General features: G+C 37.7%; 1 protein-coding gene across 3 annotated transcripts in view; it reads left to right on the top strand.

Moving 5' to 3' along the window:
- Positions 1 to 19,553, top strand: part of LOC109815494 (uncharacterized) — a 47,522-nt gene that overhangs the window by 14,051 nt on the left and 13,918 nt on the right. For all 3 annotated transcript variants that reach the window (XM_020380238.3, XM_020380242.3, XM_083070853.1), the window contains 4 exons: positions 11,000 to 11,047; positions 11,361 to 11,456; positions 15,429 to 15,658; positions 15,945 to 19,453. In XM_020380238.3, the coding sequence (XP_020235827.1) occupies positions 11,000 to 11,047; positions 11,361 to 11,456; positions 15,429 to 15,658; positions 15,945 to 19,453 (3,883 nt within the window). The remainder of the gene's footprint in view (positions 1 to 10,999; positions 11,048 to 11,360; positions 11,457 to 15,428; positions 15,659 to 15,944; positions 19,454 to 19,553) is intronic.

Below are 19,553 nucleotides of genomic sequence, written 5' to 3'. Positions count from 1 at the left end.
ATTGGACCATTTTTTTTTGCTAACTAGCTTTAATGGTCTTTCAACAAGTTAGAAGATTAATGTTTCTATAGTGTTGAATCTGAATATACGATGATTATTATTGCTTAAGAAATCAATGTGAACAAGGTGCATATTTATAGGATCCTAATTTACTCTAGATAAAGATAAAACTAAATAAAGATAAACATGGAAAACAACCTTATCCTATCTTAGTAAAGATAAATTGATCATAACAAACTATATCTCTACACTCCCCCTCAAGCTGGTGCATAAAGATTGTATGCATCAAGCTTGCTACATATGTAAGCTATCCTCGAACCACGAAAAGACTTGGTGAAAATATCTACAAATTGCTCATCAGACTAGACAAAAGGAGTAATAATTTCTTTAGACACAATCTTTTCGCAAAAAAAATGACAATCAATCTTAATATGTTTAGTCCTCTTGTGAAAGACTAGATTGGAGGTGATGTGCATAACTATTTGATTATCAAACATTAGTTTCATGACTCCAATTTCATAGAAATGCAATTCTTGGAGAAGATGCTTCATCCACATAAGCTCAAATGTAGTGAGAGCCATAGCTTGATATTATGCTTTAGTACTAGATCTGGCAACAACATTCTATCTCTTACTTATCCAAGAAATTAAATTACCTCCAATAAGAACACAATACCCAAATGTGGACTGTTTGTCGATTGGGCAACCTGCCCTATCAGCATATGTGTATCCAACAATATTAGAACGACCTTTGTCTTTGTATACTAGGCCTTTTCTAAGGGATCCTTTGACATATCTCAAGATTCTGACCACAACATCCCAATGACCATCACATGGAGAATTCAAGAATTGACCAACAACACTGAAAGCAAATGATATATCTGGTCTTGTAATAGTTAAGTAATTCAACTTCCCAACTAATCTCTGTTCCTGGATCATGAAAAGACTTCCTCTAATTAGGAAGGAGCTTGACATTTGGAACCATAGGAGTGTCGATGGGCTTACAATCCAACATGCCAGTTTCCTCCAAGATATTCAAAGTGTATTTTCTTTGTGATATAACAATACCCACCTTTGATTGTGCTACTTAAATGCCAAGGAAATACTGTAACCTACCAAGATCTTTTGTTTGAAAATGGCAAGCTAGATGTTTATTTAGTCCCACAATCCCATTATGATCGTCACCTGTAATAACTATATCATCAACATAAACAATCAAATAAATATATCGGTTTGAGCATCATTTGTAGAATACAAAATGGTTTTCCTCACTTTGAAGCATACCAGATTGTTGAATAACTACACTAAATCTACCAAACCATGCTCGAGGGGATTGTTTAATCTGAAGGCGACATACATAACCACGTTACTCCTCTTGAGCAACAAACCCAGGTGGTTGCTCCATATACACTTCTTCTATGTCACCATGAAGAAAGGAATTCTTGATGTCAAGTTGGTGCAATTTCAACGTCGCATGGCTGCCACTGAAAAGAAGAGGTGAACAAAGGTCATTTTCGGCATTGGTGATAAAGTATCAATATAATTGAGGGCAAACACTTGTGTGAAACCCTTAGCCACCACACAAACTTTCAATCCATCGATTTTCTTGTCAGGACCAACACCATATACACCAACAACTGATTTTCCTAGAGGAAGGGGAACAAGAGTCCATGTCTGGTTAAATTCTAAAGTTGACATCACATCAAGCATAGCTTGTCGCCAACCTGGGTGAGAGAGTACTTCTTGTGGAGACTTAGGAATAGGGACAAAAGAAATAGACGAGACAAAGGTGTAATGTGAAGGAGATATACAGTGATAGCTATGGAAATTATAAATAGGAAGAGGATTGCAAGTAGAGCATATACCTTTACAGATTGCAATGGGAAGATCAACTAACGGTTCAGGAGGATTTAGAGCTAGAGAAAGGACTGGGATAGGAGATGAGTCATTGGAACTTCTTATGGTAGGCACTTCATTGGGAATATGACGAGGATGATGCTCATAAGTAATCAGGGAAGGAGGACTTGGGGAAGATGGAGACAGTAGATCGGGGATTGCTTGTATCAAGTTGAGATAGGGCAACTTGGGAAAGGTTAGGGAGAGGAAAAACATAAGTAATGGACTTTGGCTTTACAGCTGACAAAAGAAAGGTGTGTCCTTGAGGAATATAACATCTACGATCATATAAAAACAATGTGTGGAAGGACAATAACACCAATATCCCTTTTGAAATCGTGAATACCCTAGAAAAATGCACTTTATTGTATGAGCAAACAATTTTTCAAGCCCAGGGGAAAGATCATGGACAAAACAAGTAGAACCAAGCACTCAAGGAGGGATACGAAACAATGGTTTATCAAAAAACAAAATAGAGTGAGGTACCTTGTTTTGAATGACAAAAGATGGCATATGATCGATTAAGAAACTTGCAGTAAGGACAACATCACCCGAAAACTTTAAGGGGCATTAGCACCAATGATTAATGTATGAGCAGTTGATAATATGTCAATGTTTTCATTCAACAATACCATTTTGTTGAGGGGTGTGAGGACAAGATGACTGATGAATTGCCCCATTATGTGTTGAAAAGTATTTAAAAGAGATTGAGAAATATTCTTTTGCATTATCACTATGCAAAATTTCGGATAAATTCACCAAACTGATTTTGAACAACTTTAAAGAAAGTTTGAAACATATAAAATAATTTTGACCTTTTCTTAGGTAAGAAGACCGATGTACACCTAGAGAACTCATCAATGGAAGTGACAAAATACCTATGACCTAAAATAGAACTGACACGATTTGGATCCCATACATTAGAATGAATAATATAAAAAGGTGCAGAAGCTTGTGACTAAACACTACTTGGGTAAGAAGTGCAAACATGTTTTCCAAGTTGACAGGATTCACACTCTAAATATTTGTAACTGGGACATATAGGGAACTATTTTCTTGAACTTCTACAAACTTGGATGTCCCAAACGACGGTGAAAAAGATTTGGAGACTCTATGACATTGCAATCAACTGAGGAAGAAGTTTGAAGTAGTAAAGTCCTTCTGACTCATCCCGTACCAATTGTCTGTCTTGTACTTTGGCCTTGTACAATAAAAGAAGAATTAGAAGTAAAGGTTATTGAACAATTTGAGTGGCAGTTTAGATGACTATTTGATATTAAATTAAAAGGACAATTTGGAACAAGAAGAACAAAATCAAGTGATAAAGTTGGAAGAGGAATGTGATAGGGGACCTGTGGTTAAACAGGTCTATGTTAGGAGGGAAAAGGGGGGTAGTTAGTTATTTTTGTAACTAACTGATGACAGTCGGGTAGGGACTGTTAAATTGTATAAATAGGAGGGAATAAGGGGGAGGAAGGCACTGGGAAGTATTGTATTCTGGGAGAGATAGGCACTCTCGAATTGCCTAGTTCATTGTATTCTGTCCTTCTGGTTGTGTTGATAGCAAGGACTCAAGAGCAATAATACTACAATCTTTCGTTATTTTCCATTTCTCTCTTAATATCCAGTTGAGACCTATCAACTGGCATCAGAGCTGGTTGTGAACTTGAGGCGATCAAGAATGGAGAAGAAAATGGAGTTTCGGTTGGAACAGGTGGAAAGGGGCTTGCAAGACATACATAAACGTGCAGCGGAAGAAACTGAATGGCGACGCAACATAGAGGGGGCGATGCGCGAGTTGCTGGAATAGTTGAAGGAATTGCGCGTGACGATTGGGACAGCGGGAAAAAATGGCAGAGAGGGTGACGAAATTCCATTGGTAACAGGAACGGAAAAGAACGGGTGGAAATGGCGAAACGTAGAACTTCCTCTATTTCAGGGGGATGAAGTGATGGGCTGGGTGGGAAAGATGGAGAGATATTTCAGGTTGAAAGGCGTCTTGGAGGACGAGAAGGTGGAGGGGGCAATGGTGGCGTTGCAAGGGAAGGCGCTGGCGTGGTTTCAGTGGTGGGAAAGTAGAAATCAAAATCCCTCATGGATGGATTTCAAAGGTTCGTTGCTGAGAAGATTTCAGCCCGTGGTGGCACAAAACCCTTTTGAGGTGCTGTTGGGCCTTAAGCAGGAAGGGAGCGTGGCTGAGTATAGGGAGAAATTTGAGACCAATTCGGGACCTCTCAAGATTGGGGATGCAAATTATTTGAAGGGCATTTTCTTGAATGGTCTCAAGGAGGAGGTTAAAGCGGAATTGAGGTTGCATCAACCTAATTCGTTGGAGGAAATTATGGACTTGGCTCTTTTGATAGAATCTCGAAATTCATTTTTGAAGAAGGAAGTGGGGGAATCGTGATGACCATTCACAAGGGAGGATGGAGCAGGAACATCTATGGCAATCGGAGGGACGAAGTGAAGAAAAGAAATGATGAAACCACTGAAATGAAAAGGGAGGAGAGTAGGAAAGGGGAAGGAAAGCTGAATTCGAAAAATATGACGGATGCGGAGTACCAAGAAAGGAGGAGAAAGGGAATTTGTTTCAGATGTGAAGAAAAATACTCTCCTGGGCATGTGTGTAAAAACAAGCAAATTAGAATAATGTTGCTTGAAGAGGGCGTGGAAGAGACGGAGGAAGAAGAGGAGATCCAATGGAGTGGTAAGTCTTCCACCACGACACTAGATTTTCGTAGTATGGTGGGAATGACTTCCAAACATTCGTTCAAATTTTGGGGAAAGATAGGGGATAATTCAATCTTGATTTTGATTGATTGTGGAGCTTCCCACATTTTCATTGCTGAATCGGTGGTGAAGAAATTGGGACTGAGGGTGGAGAAAAACAGAACGGTATTGGGTGAAGGTAGGGGATGGTCATAGTGTGAGGGCGCAGGGAATGTGCGCAGGGGTGGAGTTGGAGGTGCAGGGGGTGTCCGTGAGGCAAAATTTTTATTTGTTCGCCTTAGAGGGAGTCGATGTGATATTGGGAATGGAATGGTTGAGGGGACTGGGAGAAATCAAGGCTAATTTTGATAAATTAACCTTGAAAATCAGGCTAGGGGGAGAAGTTTATCAGATCAAGGGAGATTCTTCCTTGAGTATAGCAGAAGCGCCATTGAAAGGTACCCTCAAGCAATTGAAGGAGGAGGAAGAAATCTACTGGGTGGAGTGTTGTGTGGCAGAAACAGGACCGGGGGAGAAGATGAGAGCAGTTCCAGAAAGCATAAAACAAATATTGGAGGAGTTTAAGGAGGTTTTCCGGGAACCCCAGGGGCTGCCTCCTTCAAGAGGGCAAGATCATGCTATCAATTTGAAGGAAGGGACAGAGATTCCTAACCTCAGACCCTATAGGTACCCTTATTACCAGAAAAATGAGATTGAAAAATTGGTGCAAGATATGCTGAGAACCGGAATAATCAGACCTAGCATCAGCCCTTATGCTAGTCCTATTATTTTGGTAAAAAAGGACGGAAGTTGGCGGGTTTGTGTGGATTACAGAGCATTGAATAAGGTAACCATACCAGATAAATTCCCAATTCCAGTTATTGATGAACTGTTGGATGAACTGTCTGGGGCCACCGTATTTTCTAAATTGGATTTGAAATCGGGCTATCATCAAATTCGAATGAGAGAAGAGGATATTCACAAGACTGCTTTTAGAACACATGAGGGGCACTATGAATATTTGGTAATGCCTTTCGGCCTTACCAATGCTCCTTCAACATTCCAAGGGTTAATGAACGAAGTATTACGGCCATTTTTAAGGAAGTTTGTGTTAGTATTTTTTGATGACATTCTGGTGTATAGCAGGGACGAGGAAGAACATCAACACCATTTACGACAAGTGCTGACACGTCTGCAGGAAAATTCGTTAGTGGCTAATGGGAAGAAGTGTGAGTTTGCAAGGTCTCATATGGAGTATTTGGGTCAAGTCATTTCGGCCGAAGGAGTAGCAGCTGACCTTTCTAAGGTAGAAGCCATGCTCAAGTGGCCTCAACCCACGAACCTCAAGGGTTTGAGGGGGTTTTTGGGTCTTACGAGCTACTATAGGAGGTTTGTTCGTGGTTATGGGGAGACGTCTAGACCTCTAACAGAATTGTTGAAGAAAGAAGCTTTTGTGTGGAATAGGGAAGCTACCAAAGCTTTTGAGACACTTAAACAGGCCATGGCAGCATTACCTATACTGGCAGTACCGAACTTTTTCAAGCAGTTTGTAGTGGAGTCTGACGCTTCTAGCAGAGGAATAGGGGCAGTGTTGTTACAAGAGGGCAGACCATTAGCCTTTATGAGTAAAGCATTATCTGAAAAGGCACAGAAGAAATCAGTTTATGAAAGGGAATTAATGGCAATTGTGTTGGCTGTCCAGAAATGGAGACATTACTTGATGGGTAGGAAATTCATTATAAAAACCGACCAGAGAAGCCTTAAATTTCTTACTGAGCAGAAATTGTTGGGAGAGGAGCATCACAAGTGGACCACCAAACTATTGGGATTTGATTTTGAAATCCACTACAAGCCTGGTTATGAGAATAAGGTTGCAGATGGGCTTTCAAGGCAGATGATGTATGCTGCCATATCAAGGGTGGAAATGGAGGAGTGGCAGAAATGGGAAAAGGAGTTCTTGGAGGATGCTGAAATGCAAACTTTAATACAAAAATTGATCATTGACTCTGACAGGTTGAAGGAGTATGAACTGAAGGAGGGAAAATTATTCTTTAAGGGCAAGTTGGTTTTGCCCAGGAATTCTACCAGAATTCCTCTTATCATTCAGGAGTTTCATGAGACGGCTATGGGGGGACATGCTGGAGTGTTCAGAACCTTCAAGAGGGTGTCGGCTGTATTTTTCTGGAAGGGAATGAAGAAGGATATCACTAAATTCGTGACCGAATGTCACATCTGCCAGACTAATAAATATCAAACATTGGCTCCAGGGGGATTGCTGCAACCCTTACCAATCCCTACCCAAATTTGGACTGACCTTTCCATGGATTTCATTGGTGGACTCCCAAGAGCTTCGGGCAAGGATACAGTTTTGGTGGTAGTAGACAGGTTATCTAAGTATGCCCACTTCTTACCCCTATCCCATCCTTTTTCAGCACAGGAGGTAGCCCAAATGTTCATTCGGGAAGTAGTGCGACTGCATGGGTTTCCCGAGTCCATTGTCACGGATAGGGACAAGTTATTTTTGAGTCAATTCTGGTCAGAATTGTTTAAATCAGCAGGCACTAAATTGAAATATACTTCGGCCTATCATCCCCAATCGGACGGACAAAAGGAAGTGGTTAATAGGTGCTTGGAGGATTATTTGAGGTGCTTCGTGGGCGATAAACCCAAGCAATGGCCTAGGTGGCTAGCTTGGGCAGAATTTTGTTTCAACACACATTATAATCAGTCGGCGGGTATGACTCCATTCAAGGCGGTGTATGGAAGGGATCCCCCAGCGATTTTTAAGGCTCCAACCTTTCCGTCCAAAGTGGAATCCGTGAATGTAATGGCAGAAGAGAGAGATGGGGTTTTGGAGGAGTTAAAGGCGAACATTGGTAAGGCACAACATAGGATGAAACAGCAAGCAGATAGGAAGAGAAGAGATGTTAACTTTGAGGTGGGCGATTGGGTTTATCTCAAAGCCCAACCTTATAGACTCAAATCGTTAGCGAAAAGGAGAAATGAGAAATTAGGCCCGAGATACTATGGTCCTTTTCGGGTGTTGGCTAAGGTTGGTGCTGTGGCTTACAAGTTGCAATTACCGGAGAGCAGTAGAATTCATCCAGTCTTCCACGTCAGTAAATTAAAGAAGGCCGTCCCGCTAGAGAAGCAAGTACAGTCCCTTCCGGAGGAAATTTCTGTAGATTGGGAATTGCAGCCACAGCCTGCAGAACTCTTATCTTACAGGTACAACAGAACAGGAGAACTGGAGGTGCTCATTCAGTGGCACAACCTACCGGACTGTGATAATTCGTGAGAGATAGCAATCAAGATGCAGACTGCATTTCCACAATTCCACCTTGAGGACAAGGTGATTGCTCGAGGGGGGAGTATTGATAGGGGACCTGTGGTTAAACAGGTCTATGTTAGGAGGGAATAGGGGGGTAGTTAGTTATTTTTGTAACTAACTGATGACAGTCGGGTGGGGACTGTTAAATTGTATAAATAGGAGGGAATAAGGGGGAGGAAGGCATTGGGAAGTATTGTATTCTGGGAGAGATAGGCACTCTCGAATTGCCTAGTTCACTGTATTCTGTCCTTCTGGTTGTGTTGACAGCAAGGACTCAAGAGCAATAATACTACAATCTTTCGTTATTTTCCAATTCTCTCTTAATATCCAGTTGAGACCTATCAGAATGACTTGATGAACACCATTAGTTTTAACTTTGGATCCATATGAAAGAGTGATATAATGCAGATTTTGAGGTTGGATATTTTGGAGAATAGAGATGAATTATCGACTACGTGATCGGATGCACCTAAGTCCAAAATCCAAGGACTAACTGTTAGAATAGTGGATTAAGCCTAACTCAACCCTACAAAACCGGCTTGTAAGGTGAGGGTTGCTTTCCACTTATATACTATTCAATTGCCTAATCTCTAGTCGATGTGAGACTCGGGTTTTTTCCAATACACCCCCTCACGTCCAGCACTATTGGGCTTGGTACGTGGATAAATGGTGGGTGACCCTTTTTTAATGATCTAGGATAGGCGGGACTTGGGTTTTTCCCAATACACCCCCTCATACCTATGAGGCATGCATCAATGGTGGGTGATTCATTTTTAAAGTGGATCTAAATGGCTCTGATACCATGTTAGAATAGTGGATTAAGCCTAACTCAACCCTACAAAACCGGCTTGTAAGGTGAGGGTTGCTTTCCACTTATATACTATTCAATTGCCTAATCTCTAGTTGATGTGGGACTCGGGTTTTTCCCAATACTAACAAACGATGATTGAGAAAGATAGGCTATAGAATTACTAGTATGAACAACTATGATTGAGGACGAGGATTGTGATGCATTGTATTGCTGGAACTCCTTATACTCATCATCAGATAACATATTTACTTTTGCAGTTTTAGGATGCTCAGATTTTGGTCCATCGAATGTTTGAGTCACATTTACTAACTTGTTTGGAAAATCAATCAACGAATAATAATCCTCTCGGGCGTTTACAATAAGTGCATTGAGGGCGTCCTCCACCACGACCTGTTTTACCACCTCCATGACCACGACCATAGCCACGACCTCTGCCTCCATTACTAGATAAATTAGAAACAAGAGCAGAAGATTCCAGTCCTGAATGGGACCCATCTTCCTTGGTTCCTCCTGAATTGGGAAGACGTATAAGTCGTCTAACGAGATTCTTTGTTGAAGGAATATCAGGGGTGGCAAGAATTTGACTTTGAACATTGTCATACTCCTTATGAAGGCCATGGAGAACAAAGATCATACAAGTAGTATCAAGTTTCCCAATCATCTTGGTTATCAAGTATCAGGAGTTTAAATTCATTCACCATTGATTGAGCCTTATTGGAATAGGACATGATGTCATCCTTCGTCATCTAGAGAGTGTTTAAGTTGTGAATAACATCATACAACCGTTGAACATCTTTAGAGTAAACACTTTGGGCCTCCCAAATTTCACGACACTAAGTGTAGGAATGATAATGAACCAATAATTATGGTTCAACAGACTGCCATAGAACAAAGACTAGGTAGTTGGCATGCTCCCAATCATCGCATAACTTTTCATCAATCTCAAAAGATAACAGGGTGAGATGATCAAAGTGTCTTTGACCAAGAAACCAGATCTTCATCGCAACAAACGAATTCAAATAATTTTTTCCACTGAGCTTCTATGAAGTTATGATATGATCGTCGAAAAAGCAAAAGGATACAAGACCCTTATTAAAATCAGACAACAATTAGGTCACAAGACATTACATTGCACTGCACCAAAAATAGTATAGCGCGCACAAAAGAGAAGAAAAGGCGCTATTTGGGTAACATCCATTGACCAAACTAGGTCACAATGGAAACATGATGACGGGGCAAGCTGAACAACACTGGTGGCGAGATCACTGGAGCATGGGAGGGTGGCATGTGAACCCCATGTGCCGACGAGCTCTACTCTAGAAATCACGTGTGTGGCAGCATGTGGATGATCAGATGTTGGCAACGCTTTGACAAGATGACCCTCAGACAATGACGAGTTGTACGGAGGACTTGCTGGAACTAGGGCTGGCGACTGTGAACAGTGACAACACAGCAGTGACAGCTAGGGACTGTGAGGTCTGATACCATGATGAATCTGAATGTAAGATGATTATTATTGCTTAAGAAATCAATGTAAAAAAAGGTACATGTTTATAGAATCCTAATTTACTCTAGATAAAGATGAAACTAATGATATAACTAAATAAAGATACACATAGAAAGCAAACTTATCCTATCTTAATAAAGATAAACTGATCATAACAAACTATATCTCAAAATATAGCAATGATTAATCTAGGTTCTGAGCTATTATATGGTTTTGGTAGGACTGTAGGATTTGAATGCTCATATTGCCATTTTTTTTTTCTAATCCTTTTTTGGGCTTAGCATATGATTTTTTTATTTTTTAAGTTCCGGTGTTTGGTCTCCATTTGTTTTTAAAGTGTACTATCTATTTAAGGGTGCTTTATGTGGTCAGACTTGAAGGATTGAGTAACTATGCTCTTCTATTTATTCGTTCTTTGTTTCCGCTTTATCATTGAGTATCTCATATTCTTCAAGTTCATTTTAACTTCATGCTTTGTGTTAATGAATTTATTCTTTTATTTAAGAAAAATAAAGTAGGAAGTTACAATTAGTGAAATAGTTTTTCTTTTTCTTGTTTTGCTAAACACTTGTGTAAATATAGATTTTGAATTAACAATAACAAGTAGTTCATTATGCAGTTACTTCAAAATCTTTTAAATCCAAATCAATGTGGAAGACAGACTGACATAAATGGACTTGTGTCAAGTTGTTAACTGTTACACAAATATTATTTAATTCCTCATTTATGTGGCTCTTTTTACACAGGTTGATCTTGCTCTGGAGCTTTTGGAGGATCTTTTGGGAATAATCCAAGTATGTTTGTCATTCTAGCTTGCTTCATGTATTTCACAAACACTCATCATTATTTCTGCTAAGTTTATTGAATGTTTGTTTTCTGACAATAAGTAACATGTGGACTTCCATCTTTATGCACACCTCTTGCATTGTACGTCTAAACTGCATGTAGCTATTAGCATATGACCTTTTGCACTGTGCATTTGTTTATTGATTTGTTGCAATGCTAGAAAGTTGGTTCAATACTTCTCTCATTCTCTGGTTTCTTAGTATTATGTTCTACTAAGCTTCTAGTAATGACTTCAAATTAAGATGCTGTCATGTCTGTCAGGATGCTCACAATTCACTTGTTCGTGCACGTGCTGCCTTGAAATATATTGTGCTAGCTTTATCTGGGCATATGGATGACATACTAGGAAAATATAAGGTACATCTTAACTTGCTCCAAATGAGAGTAAGAATTATTGCCTTTTCCTCTCCTTTCTTCTCTTTCTCGTCATATTGATACATTGTGCTTTAGCCGAGATTAGAAGTTTCAGTGCCAAATTAATGTACCATGTATATGAGGAGATACACTCTAGATAAGGTTTTCATGATACATGCTTCCCTTTCGATTTCTTTTTATTCCCTACTTGAAAATCCCCACCCTTATTGATGCTAATACTTTAGCTAAGAAATAATCCCGAGTAAAAGTGGAATCAAGTCACAAAATATTCCTTAGTAAATGAGGGTAATACTGAGAAATAATCTTAAGTAAATGAGGAAAGAATTCACAAAATAATTCTAGGTAAATTAATAAATAAATTGCAAAATATTATAAGAAAAGGAAAATAAAAAATAATCATTAGTAAATGGGGAATATATTAGAAAATATGAACTAATCTCGAGTAGATGAGGAAACGAGTCACAAAAAATAGAAAAATATTAAAACTAAGGAATAATCCCAAGTGATGATTTCTTTGAGACTAGATACTTTTTATTATTTATTTTTTATTTATGCTGTTATATTTTTAGATCTTTCTATTCACTAACTAATCTGACAAAATTAGGTTTTCACACTGTTCACTACCCATGGCTCTCCATTTGTAGAGTATTCCTTTACTTTTGTGCTACCCATAAGTTTCTGGATGGAGATCTGATACAATCATACAAGTTGATAAAACTGGAATAAGAAAAAATAATCACAGCAAGATCAACTCTGATTCTTTGTTACAAGACATGCTCAATTGGGAAAAACAGAATACGATACAATTTTGCTGAAATTTTAGAGCTTCAGGTCTCCCAATTTTGTTATTTTTCTCCCCCTAAATCTCTTCCTTTCTTCTACTATTTAAGGTTTTTGACATGCCTACCTGTTGAGCTTCTGGACCTTAGTATTCCTTGCATAAACCTATGTGATTAGGGCCTCTACCTATCACTTCTATGTAACCCTAAGCCCGTGACACCTATCACCTTTGTTTTTCTCCAATCACAAGATGATGAATCATTTACCTTTGGACTTTCTTATATGGATTGGGTGAGGCTATGTATTTAAATAGGATTTTTGTTTTGGATTTGAGTGTATGCTAGGAAGCCCACATCGACTAGAGATTAGACAATTGAATAGTATATAAGTGGAGAACAATCCTTACCGTACAAGCTGATTTTGTGGGGTTGAGTTAGCTTCAAATTTACTATTCTAAGATGGTATCAGAGTTATCTAGATCCACTCTAAATGGGCCACCCACCATTGATACATGCACAATGGGTATGAGAGGGTGTATTGAGAAAAATTCAAGTCCCGCCTATCCTAGATCATTAAAAAAGGCCATTCGCCATTTATCCACGTACCAAGCCTAATAGTGCTGGACGTGAGGGGGTATATTGGGAAAAACTCAAGTCCCACATCGACTAGAGATTAGGCTATTGAAGAGTATATAAGTGGAGAGCAATTCTTACCTTACAAGTCAGTTTTGTAGGGTTGAGTTAGGTTCAAATCCACTATTTATATTGGGAAAAACTCAAGTCCCACATCGACTAGAGATTAGGCAATTAAATAGTATATAAGTGATAAACAACCCTCATCTTACAAGTTGATTTTGTAGGGTTAAGTTAGACTCAAATCTACTATTCTAAGATGGTATCTAGATCTATCTAGATCCACTCTAAATGAGTCACTCAGCATTGATACATGTACCATGGGCATGAGGGGCTGTATTGAGAAAAAAGCTCAAGTCTTGCCAATCCTAGATCATTAAAAGGGGTCACCCATCATTTATCCACGTACCAAGCCCAATAGTGTTGAACGTGAGGGGGTCTATTGGGAAAAATCCAAGTCTCACATCGACTAAAGATTAGGAAATTAAATAGTATATAAGTGGTAAGCAATCCTCACCTTACAAGCCGGTTTTGTAGGGTTGAGTTAGGTTTAAATCCTCTATTCTAAGAGGCTCTATCTATCTTAAGGGTTAAGGACTTTTGGCTGTAGCCCTTCTTTTGCTGACATTGTACTTGTTCTTATATATTTTGTATATTTATATAATATACCAGCTGAGAGCAACTCTTAGTTTTTTTGCCATACATCAAATTTCAATTGGTACCTATATACCCATATCCACACGTAGCCCATATATAACTTATATGTGAGGACAGTGAGGTTAGTAATAATAAATTAATTAAAACAATTACTACAATTATATTAAAAATTCATTCTTAAATAGTCCAAACATAATCTTAAAAGCAAACACACATAATATAAAAACAAGTAAATATAACATTAGATTGTTCAAACCCAAGTCATAAATAAACATTACAAAGACAATCATTGAACATAGCAATTGTTAAAAATAATGTTCCAATCTTTAACCAAAACTCCTATTTAACTTGGATGTCATGTGGTGACAGTGCTCTCCATTCTCCAACATCTGTCAAAAACAAATATATTGAAATTGATTAGCTTATATTATATATTATAAATTAAAGAAAACACAAATACATAAGATATTTCACCTTATCATCTGAATCATCATCTCCATATTTTTGCAAATGCTTCTCTGCCAAATTTATATATTGCTTTGGTCCACTATTACCAGTAGAAACTAGAACATGACAAGACCAAAGATTAGATAATCTAAAACAATAATCAAAACTAGCAATACAAGATAAAACTCTAATTGAATAAATAAAATACCACAATGTTCATTGCCTTGTTTATGACCAACTTTGTGCACACACAAGTGCCTCCAACATAAACTCATGAAGTCTAGAAAGACGAGGACTCAACAACCTACCTCTTGTGCTAAAAGCAGATTTTGAAGTAATAGTTGAAATTGGGATTGCCAAAACATCCTTAGCAACAAAGACAAGAGAGGTGCCGCACAATCATGACTTGTGAATATAATGAAATTAGACTTATGATTTCTCTATACTATTAGAGACTCGTAGTATTAGTCTTAAATTATATATATAGGAGTTTGCTAATTTGTACTTGCTTGTTTTTTTAGAGTAAGTTGGCAAGCTATAACTACAATTTTTTTTAACTTACTCTAACTAACAATAAGTAGGTATAAGTTAGCAATTTTTTTTAAAAGGAGTACATTAACAAGTTATAACTACAATATTTTTCAAAATGCACTTAGATGTAACTCAATAAGTTACTCCTAAAAAGACAAGTGGGTGTAAGTTAAAAAATCCCATATATATATATGTTTGTGTTTGTGTGTATATATATATATATACTTATGTTTATTTAATTATTATATATTATTCATTTAATTATATTATTATATAAAACGTGTGTGTTTGTCCCTTTGAAGCTTTACAATTTTAGTTGGTCATACAGTTGTATGTAAAAATTTTATCTTGTGCTAAAATTTTATTTCACTATAAAGAATAGATCAACATGAATCAAGTTGTAGACCACATGTTCATAGAAATTTTGATTCTTTATTTGTCAAATGAATAAACTTGTTAAAGACAAAATCAACTCAACAGATTGAACAGTTATGTGGAAGCCCTGTTTATACTTTATATATCTAGTTGGTTACTACAGTTGTAATATTTGGTACTCATCTTGTATGTTATATTTAGTCATCTAAGCTGGAAACAAATTGAAAAGGTGTTTTGTTGTATGGGTAATTATATCTCCGTCATATAACTCCAAATGTCTATGATTCTTTAACCAAGTGGTCATTAAGTGAATTGTAGATAATCATGTGTTTATACGTAATTTTCAAAATAAATAGCTCAAGAGTTGTGTAAGGATCTATCTCTCTCATTGGTAAATAAATCTTGTCTTCTTTTAAATTTCATGGCGATGAAATGATTGAGCTCTCTATCCGTTAAGATGGTGCTTTTCTTCCCTAACAAACAAAAAAGAAGAGCCAAATAATGTTAATACTATTTAATATGCCTTTTCCAGGAAGTCAAACACAAAATCCTCTTTCTTGTGGAGATGCTGGAACCTTTTCTTGATCCTGCCATTGCTGTATCAAAAAGCAAAATAGCTTTTGGAGATTTAGCTTCTTCATTTCCAGAAAAGCAGGAACAAAATTGCACGATTTCTCTAAATATCATTCGTACTGCTGTACGAAAGCCAGCCGTGCTGCCTTCTTTGGAATCAGAATGGAGGCATGGATCTGTGGCTCCTAGGTATTGCATCATTGTCTTGTGTCTTAGTTATATATATATATATATATAGACATATATCAACTAGCTAGAAAACTAAGCATAATTAAGTTAAAATATTTAACGCCAAAATAAAATGAATTTGGATCTCTGACTATTATTATTAATGTTTAAGGATGACTTACAGAGTTACAGGGTTTTGTCCTTTCCATCAATGTATCTAGTTTAATTATAAAAAATTGTTAGAAACTAATCAGATTTCTTTTGTTTTACACGTTTACTTTTTTTTTTTTTTCTTCTTTTTCTGCAGCGTGCTTCTCTCAATATTGGAACCACACATGTTATTGCCACCTGATGTTGACCTTTGCAAGTCAGTTTTGAGACCAACTGATCATGAAACTGCATCTATTTCACCTCTTTCTGCTGGTATTAGTAGTGGAGGTGCTTTTTCCAAGTTAAGTGGTCAAGATGAGCCCGATGGAAAAGCAGATATTTCAGAAACAGCTGGAAAATCTGACTCTGTTGAAGACCGTAATCTACTTTTTGCCCCACCAGAATTGCAGAGTATGACATTGACAAATTTCTCTAATGTTCCTAATCAAAATAGCTCTGTTTCTAACACTGGGGATATGAGCTTGGAATCCAAACATGCAGTTGAGAAACACTCTGCCCATCATTTTCCTACTAATGTCTTGGATGCTGGCCTTGGTTTTGAATACTTCAACCTACAGGAAGATTATTTTCAACTTCTAAACTACAATGATTGTGAACTTCGTGCTTCTGAGTTTAGACGCTTGGCTTTAGATTTGCATTCTCAGAATGATGTCACTGTTGAAAGCCATGATGCTGCAATTGATGCTCTGCTATTAGCAGCAGAATGCCATGTAAATCCTTATTTTATGTTTTCTATTGGAGCCTCTTCAAAACTTGCTGACCTTTTGAACATTAATGAATGCAAAATGGTCCAGTCTCATCATGATAATGTCAAAGTTAAAAGAGCTTCTGGAAAGTGTAAACCTAATTTAGAAACTATTGCACAAATAGAAAGAAAAAGGGATAGACTTGTTTTTCACATACTTCTTGAGGCTGCAGAATTGGACAGGAAATATCATTCAAGAGTATCTAATGGGGAGGATGGTCCTTATGCTGCTGAAGGTTTTGATGAACAGGTTGTAAAGCTGTCTCCCCTTGATGTGCAATATGCAGATGCTCTAACCTTGGTTCGACAAAACCAAGCTCTGCTGTGTAACTTTTTGATCCAACGGTTGCAGGGAGATCAAATCTCCATGCATGAAATTCTCCTGCAGAGTCTTGTGTACTTTTTACACACGGGCACCAAATTATATTGTCCTCCAGAACATGTGATTGATATCATTTTAAAATATGCTGAAGACCTGAACAGGTTGCTGGCATCTTTTCATCACCAGCTAAAGGAAGGTAGTTTGCATTTGATGCAAGATAGAACACATGGGGTAGAACGACGTTGGTTACTGCTACAAAGATTGGTAATTGCTGCAAGTAGTGGATGTGAAGAGGAAAATTTTGGAACGAATGTCCAAAATAATTACCTCTCGGGAAATTTAATTCCTTCTTCAGCATGGATGCAGAGAATTTCTCATTTTTCTTGTTCGGTATACCCTTTGGTTCGATTTCTTGGTTGGATGGCAGTATCTCGTAATGCAAAGCAGTATATGAAGGACCAAATCTTCCTTGCGTCTGATTTGTCTCAGCTGACCTATTTACTTTCCATTTTTGCTGATGATCTAGCTGTTGTTGATGATGTTGTCAATAAAAGGTATGAAGAGGTAAAAATTGAAGATTCACAGGTTGAACATGGTTCTGTTGCTAAAAGAGAATTTGAACGAGGTAATCAATGTGATGAGGAACGATCTTTTTGTGCAATATATCCGGAACTGTGGAAGTTCTTTCCTAATATGAAAAGGCAATTTAAATCTTTTGGAGAAGCCATTTTAGAGGCTGTTGGTTTGCAACTGAGATCTGTTTCTTCCACTCTGGTGCCTGATGTTTTGTGTTGGTTTTCTGAGTTGTGTTCATGGCCATTTTCTTTTGCTTCTTCAGTTGGGGGTGATAATTTAAAAGGTTATAATGCAAAAAATGCCAGAGCAATAATCCTTTACATACTTGAAGCTATTATAGTGGAACACATGGAAGCTACGGTTCCTGAGACTCCTAAACTAGTGCAAGTGCTTGTGTCACTCTCAAGTTCTGCATACTGTGATGTGTCATTTCTTGACTCTGTTCTGCGTTTGTTGAAGCCCATCATTTCTTATTCTTTGTCCAAGACCTCTCATGATGAAAAGTTATTGGATGGTGATTCCTGTCTTAAATTTGAGGAATTATGTTTTAACATTCTTTTTGTGAAACTAGAACATAAGAGTGAGATAGAACATAGTTCTCAAGATAAAGGATACAATACAGCACTGGCTATTTTTATTTTGGCTTCAATTTTTCCTGATTTATCTATTCAATATAGGAGGGAGTTTTTGCAGTCTTTATTGAATCTGGCAAACTTTGCTGCTTTTGCCCCAACAACTTCTTTTTTTGATTATCTCAGTGCATTTCAATTTGTTATGGATAATTGCAAATTATTATTAGTGAATGCATTAACAGCATTTGGTGTGATTCCTCTTCAGCTACCCCCTTATCCTCATGCAAATGCTGGTGGGCTTTCTGATGATAACTTAAAACCAAATCCATGGTTTCTTAGTGATGTCTGTCACACATCATGTGAGAATGATGTTCATAATGCAGAAAGTAACAACTCTACTGCTGATGTTGGTCATTGTCATTTGCCTTCTGATGATTTAGAAGGCTTTTCTCAAGACATAGAGGGTCTCATTTCGAAGCTTAATCCAGCTATTGAGTGCTGTTGGAATCTTCATCATCAAATAAGTAGAAAGCTAACAATAGCATCAGCAGAATGTTTTGTCTTTTCAAAATGTTTGGCATCAGTTTCTCAAAAATTTCATAAAGCTGAAGATGATGATCAAAATTCATCACCAACTAAATCATCTGACATGCTCACACATCATTGGAGAATTGGTCTAAAAGGGCTTTGTGAATTGATTTCTATGCTCCAAGAAAGCAGTTGCTGGGAAGTTTCTTGCTTGATGCTTGATTGTTTACTTGGACTACCCTATAGCTTTTGCCTGGATAGTGTGGTGGGCTTGATATGTTCCACAATAAAGAATGTTTCTTGTAGTGCACCAAAAATCTCTTGGCGTTTGCAGAGTGATAAGTGGTTATCTTCTTTAATTGCTAGAGGCATCTATAACAGTCAGGAAAGTGAGGTTCCTCTGATAGATCTATTTTGTACACTGCTGGCCCATGCTGAACCTGAGCAACGTATTATAGCAATTAAGCATTTGGGAGTACTTATTGGACAGTGTATGAGTGGGGAAAGCTTTGTGATAAATTCTAAAATTTGCACTAACATCATTCCAAACAAGTTAGTTTTATCCATTCCTGATTATGTTCCATCTCGTCTGGTTTCTAGTACGTGGGATGAAGTTGTTGTACTGGCATCATCTGATTTGTCACTACAAATAAGGGTTCATGCAATGGCACTTCTTTCAAGTTACATTCCATTTGCTGAGCGCCATCACTTGCAATCTTTCCTTGTGGCAGCTGATAGCATTTGTTGTTTGTGTAATACACAACCATCGCAAGATGGTCCTATACTGCAACTTTCATTAGCTCTTATTGCTTATGCTTGCTTGTACTCACCAGCTGAAGATATTTCTTTGATTCCTCAAAATTTATGGGAAAATGTTGAAACCTTAGGGTCAACAAAGCATGGTATTCATCTTTATCCTTGCTATATCTGTATGAAATAGGCATTTTATTGGATCATGTTGTTTATCTTTTAACTTCAAATTTTGTTTAAAATTGTTTTTCT

The sequence above is a fragment of the Cajanus cajan genome, chromosome 3 (assembly GCF_000230855.2).
Source record: "Cajanus cajan strain Asha chromosome 3, NIPB_CcT2T_4, whole genome shotgun sequence".
NCBI lineage: Eukaryota > Viridiplantae > Streptophyta > Magnoliopsida > Fabales > Fabaceae > Cajanus > Cajanus cajan.
Note: the sequence above shows the minus strand (reverse complement) of the source record. Positions and strands in the feature narration are given on the sequence as shown.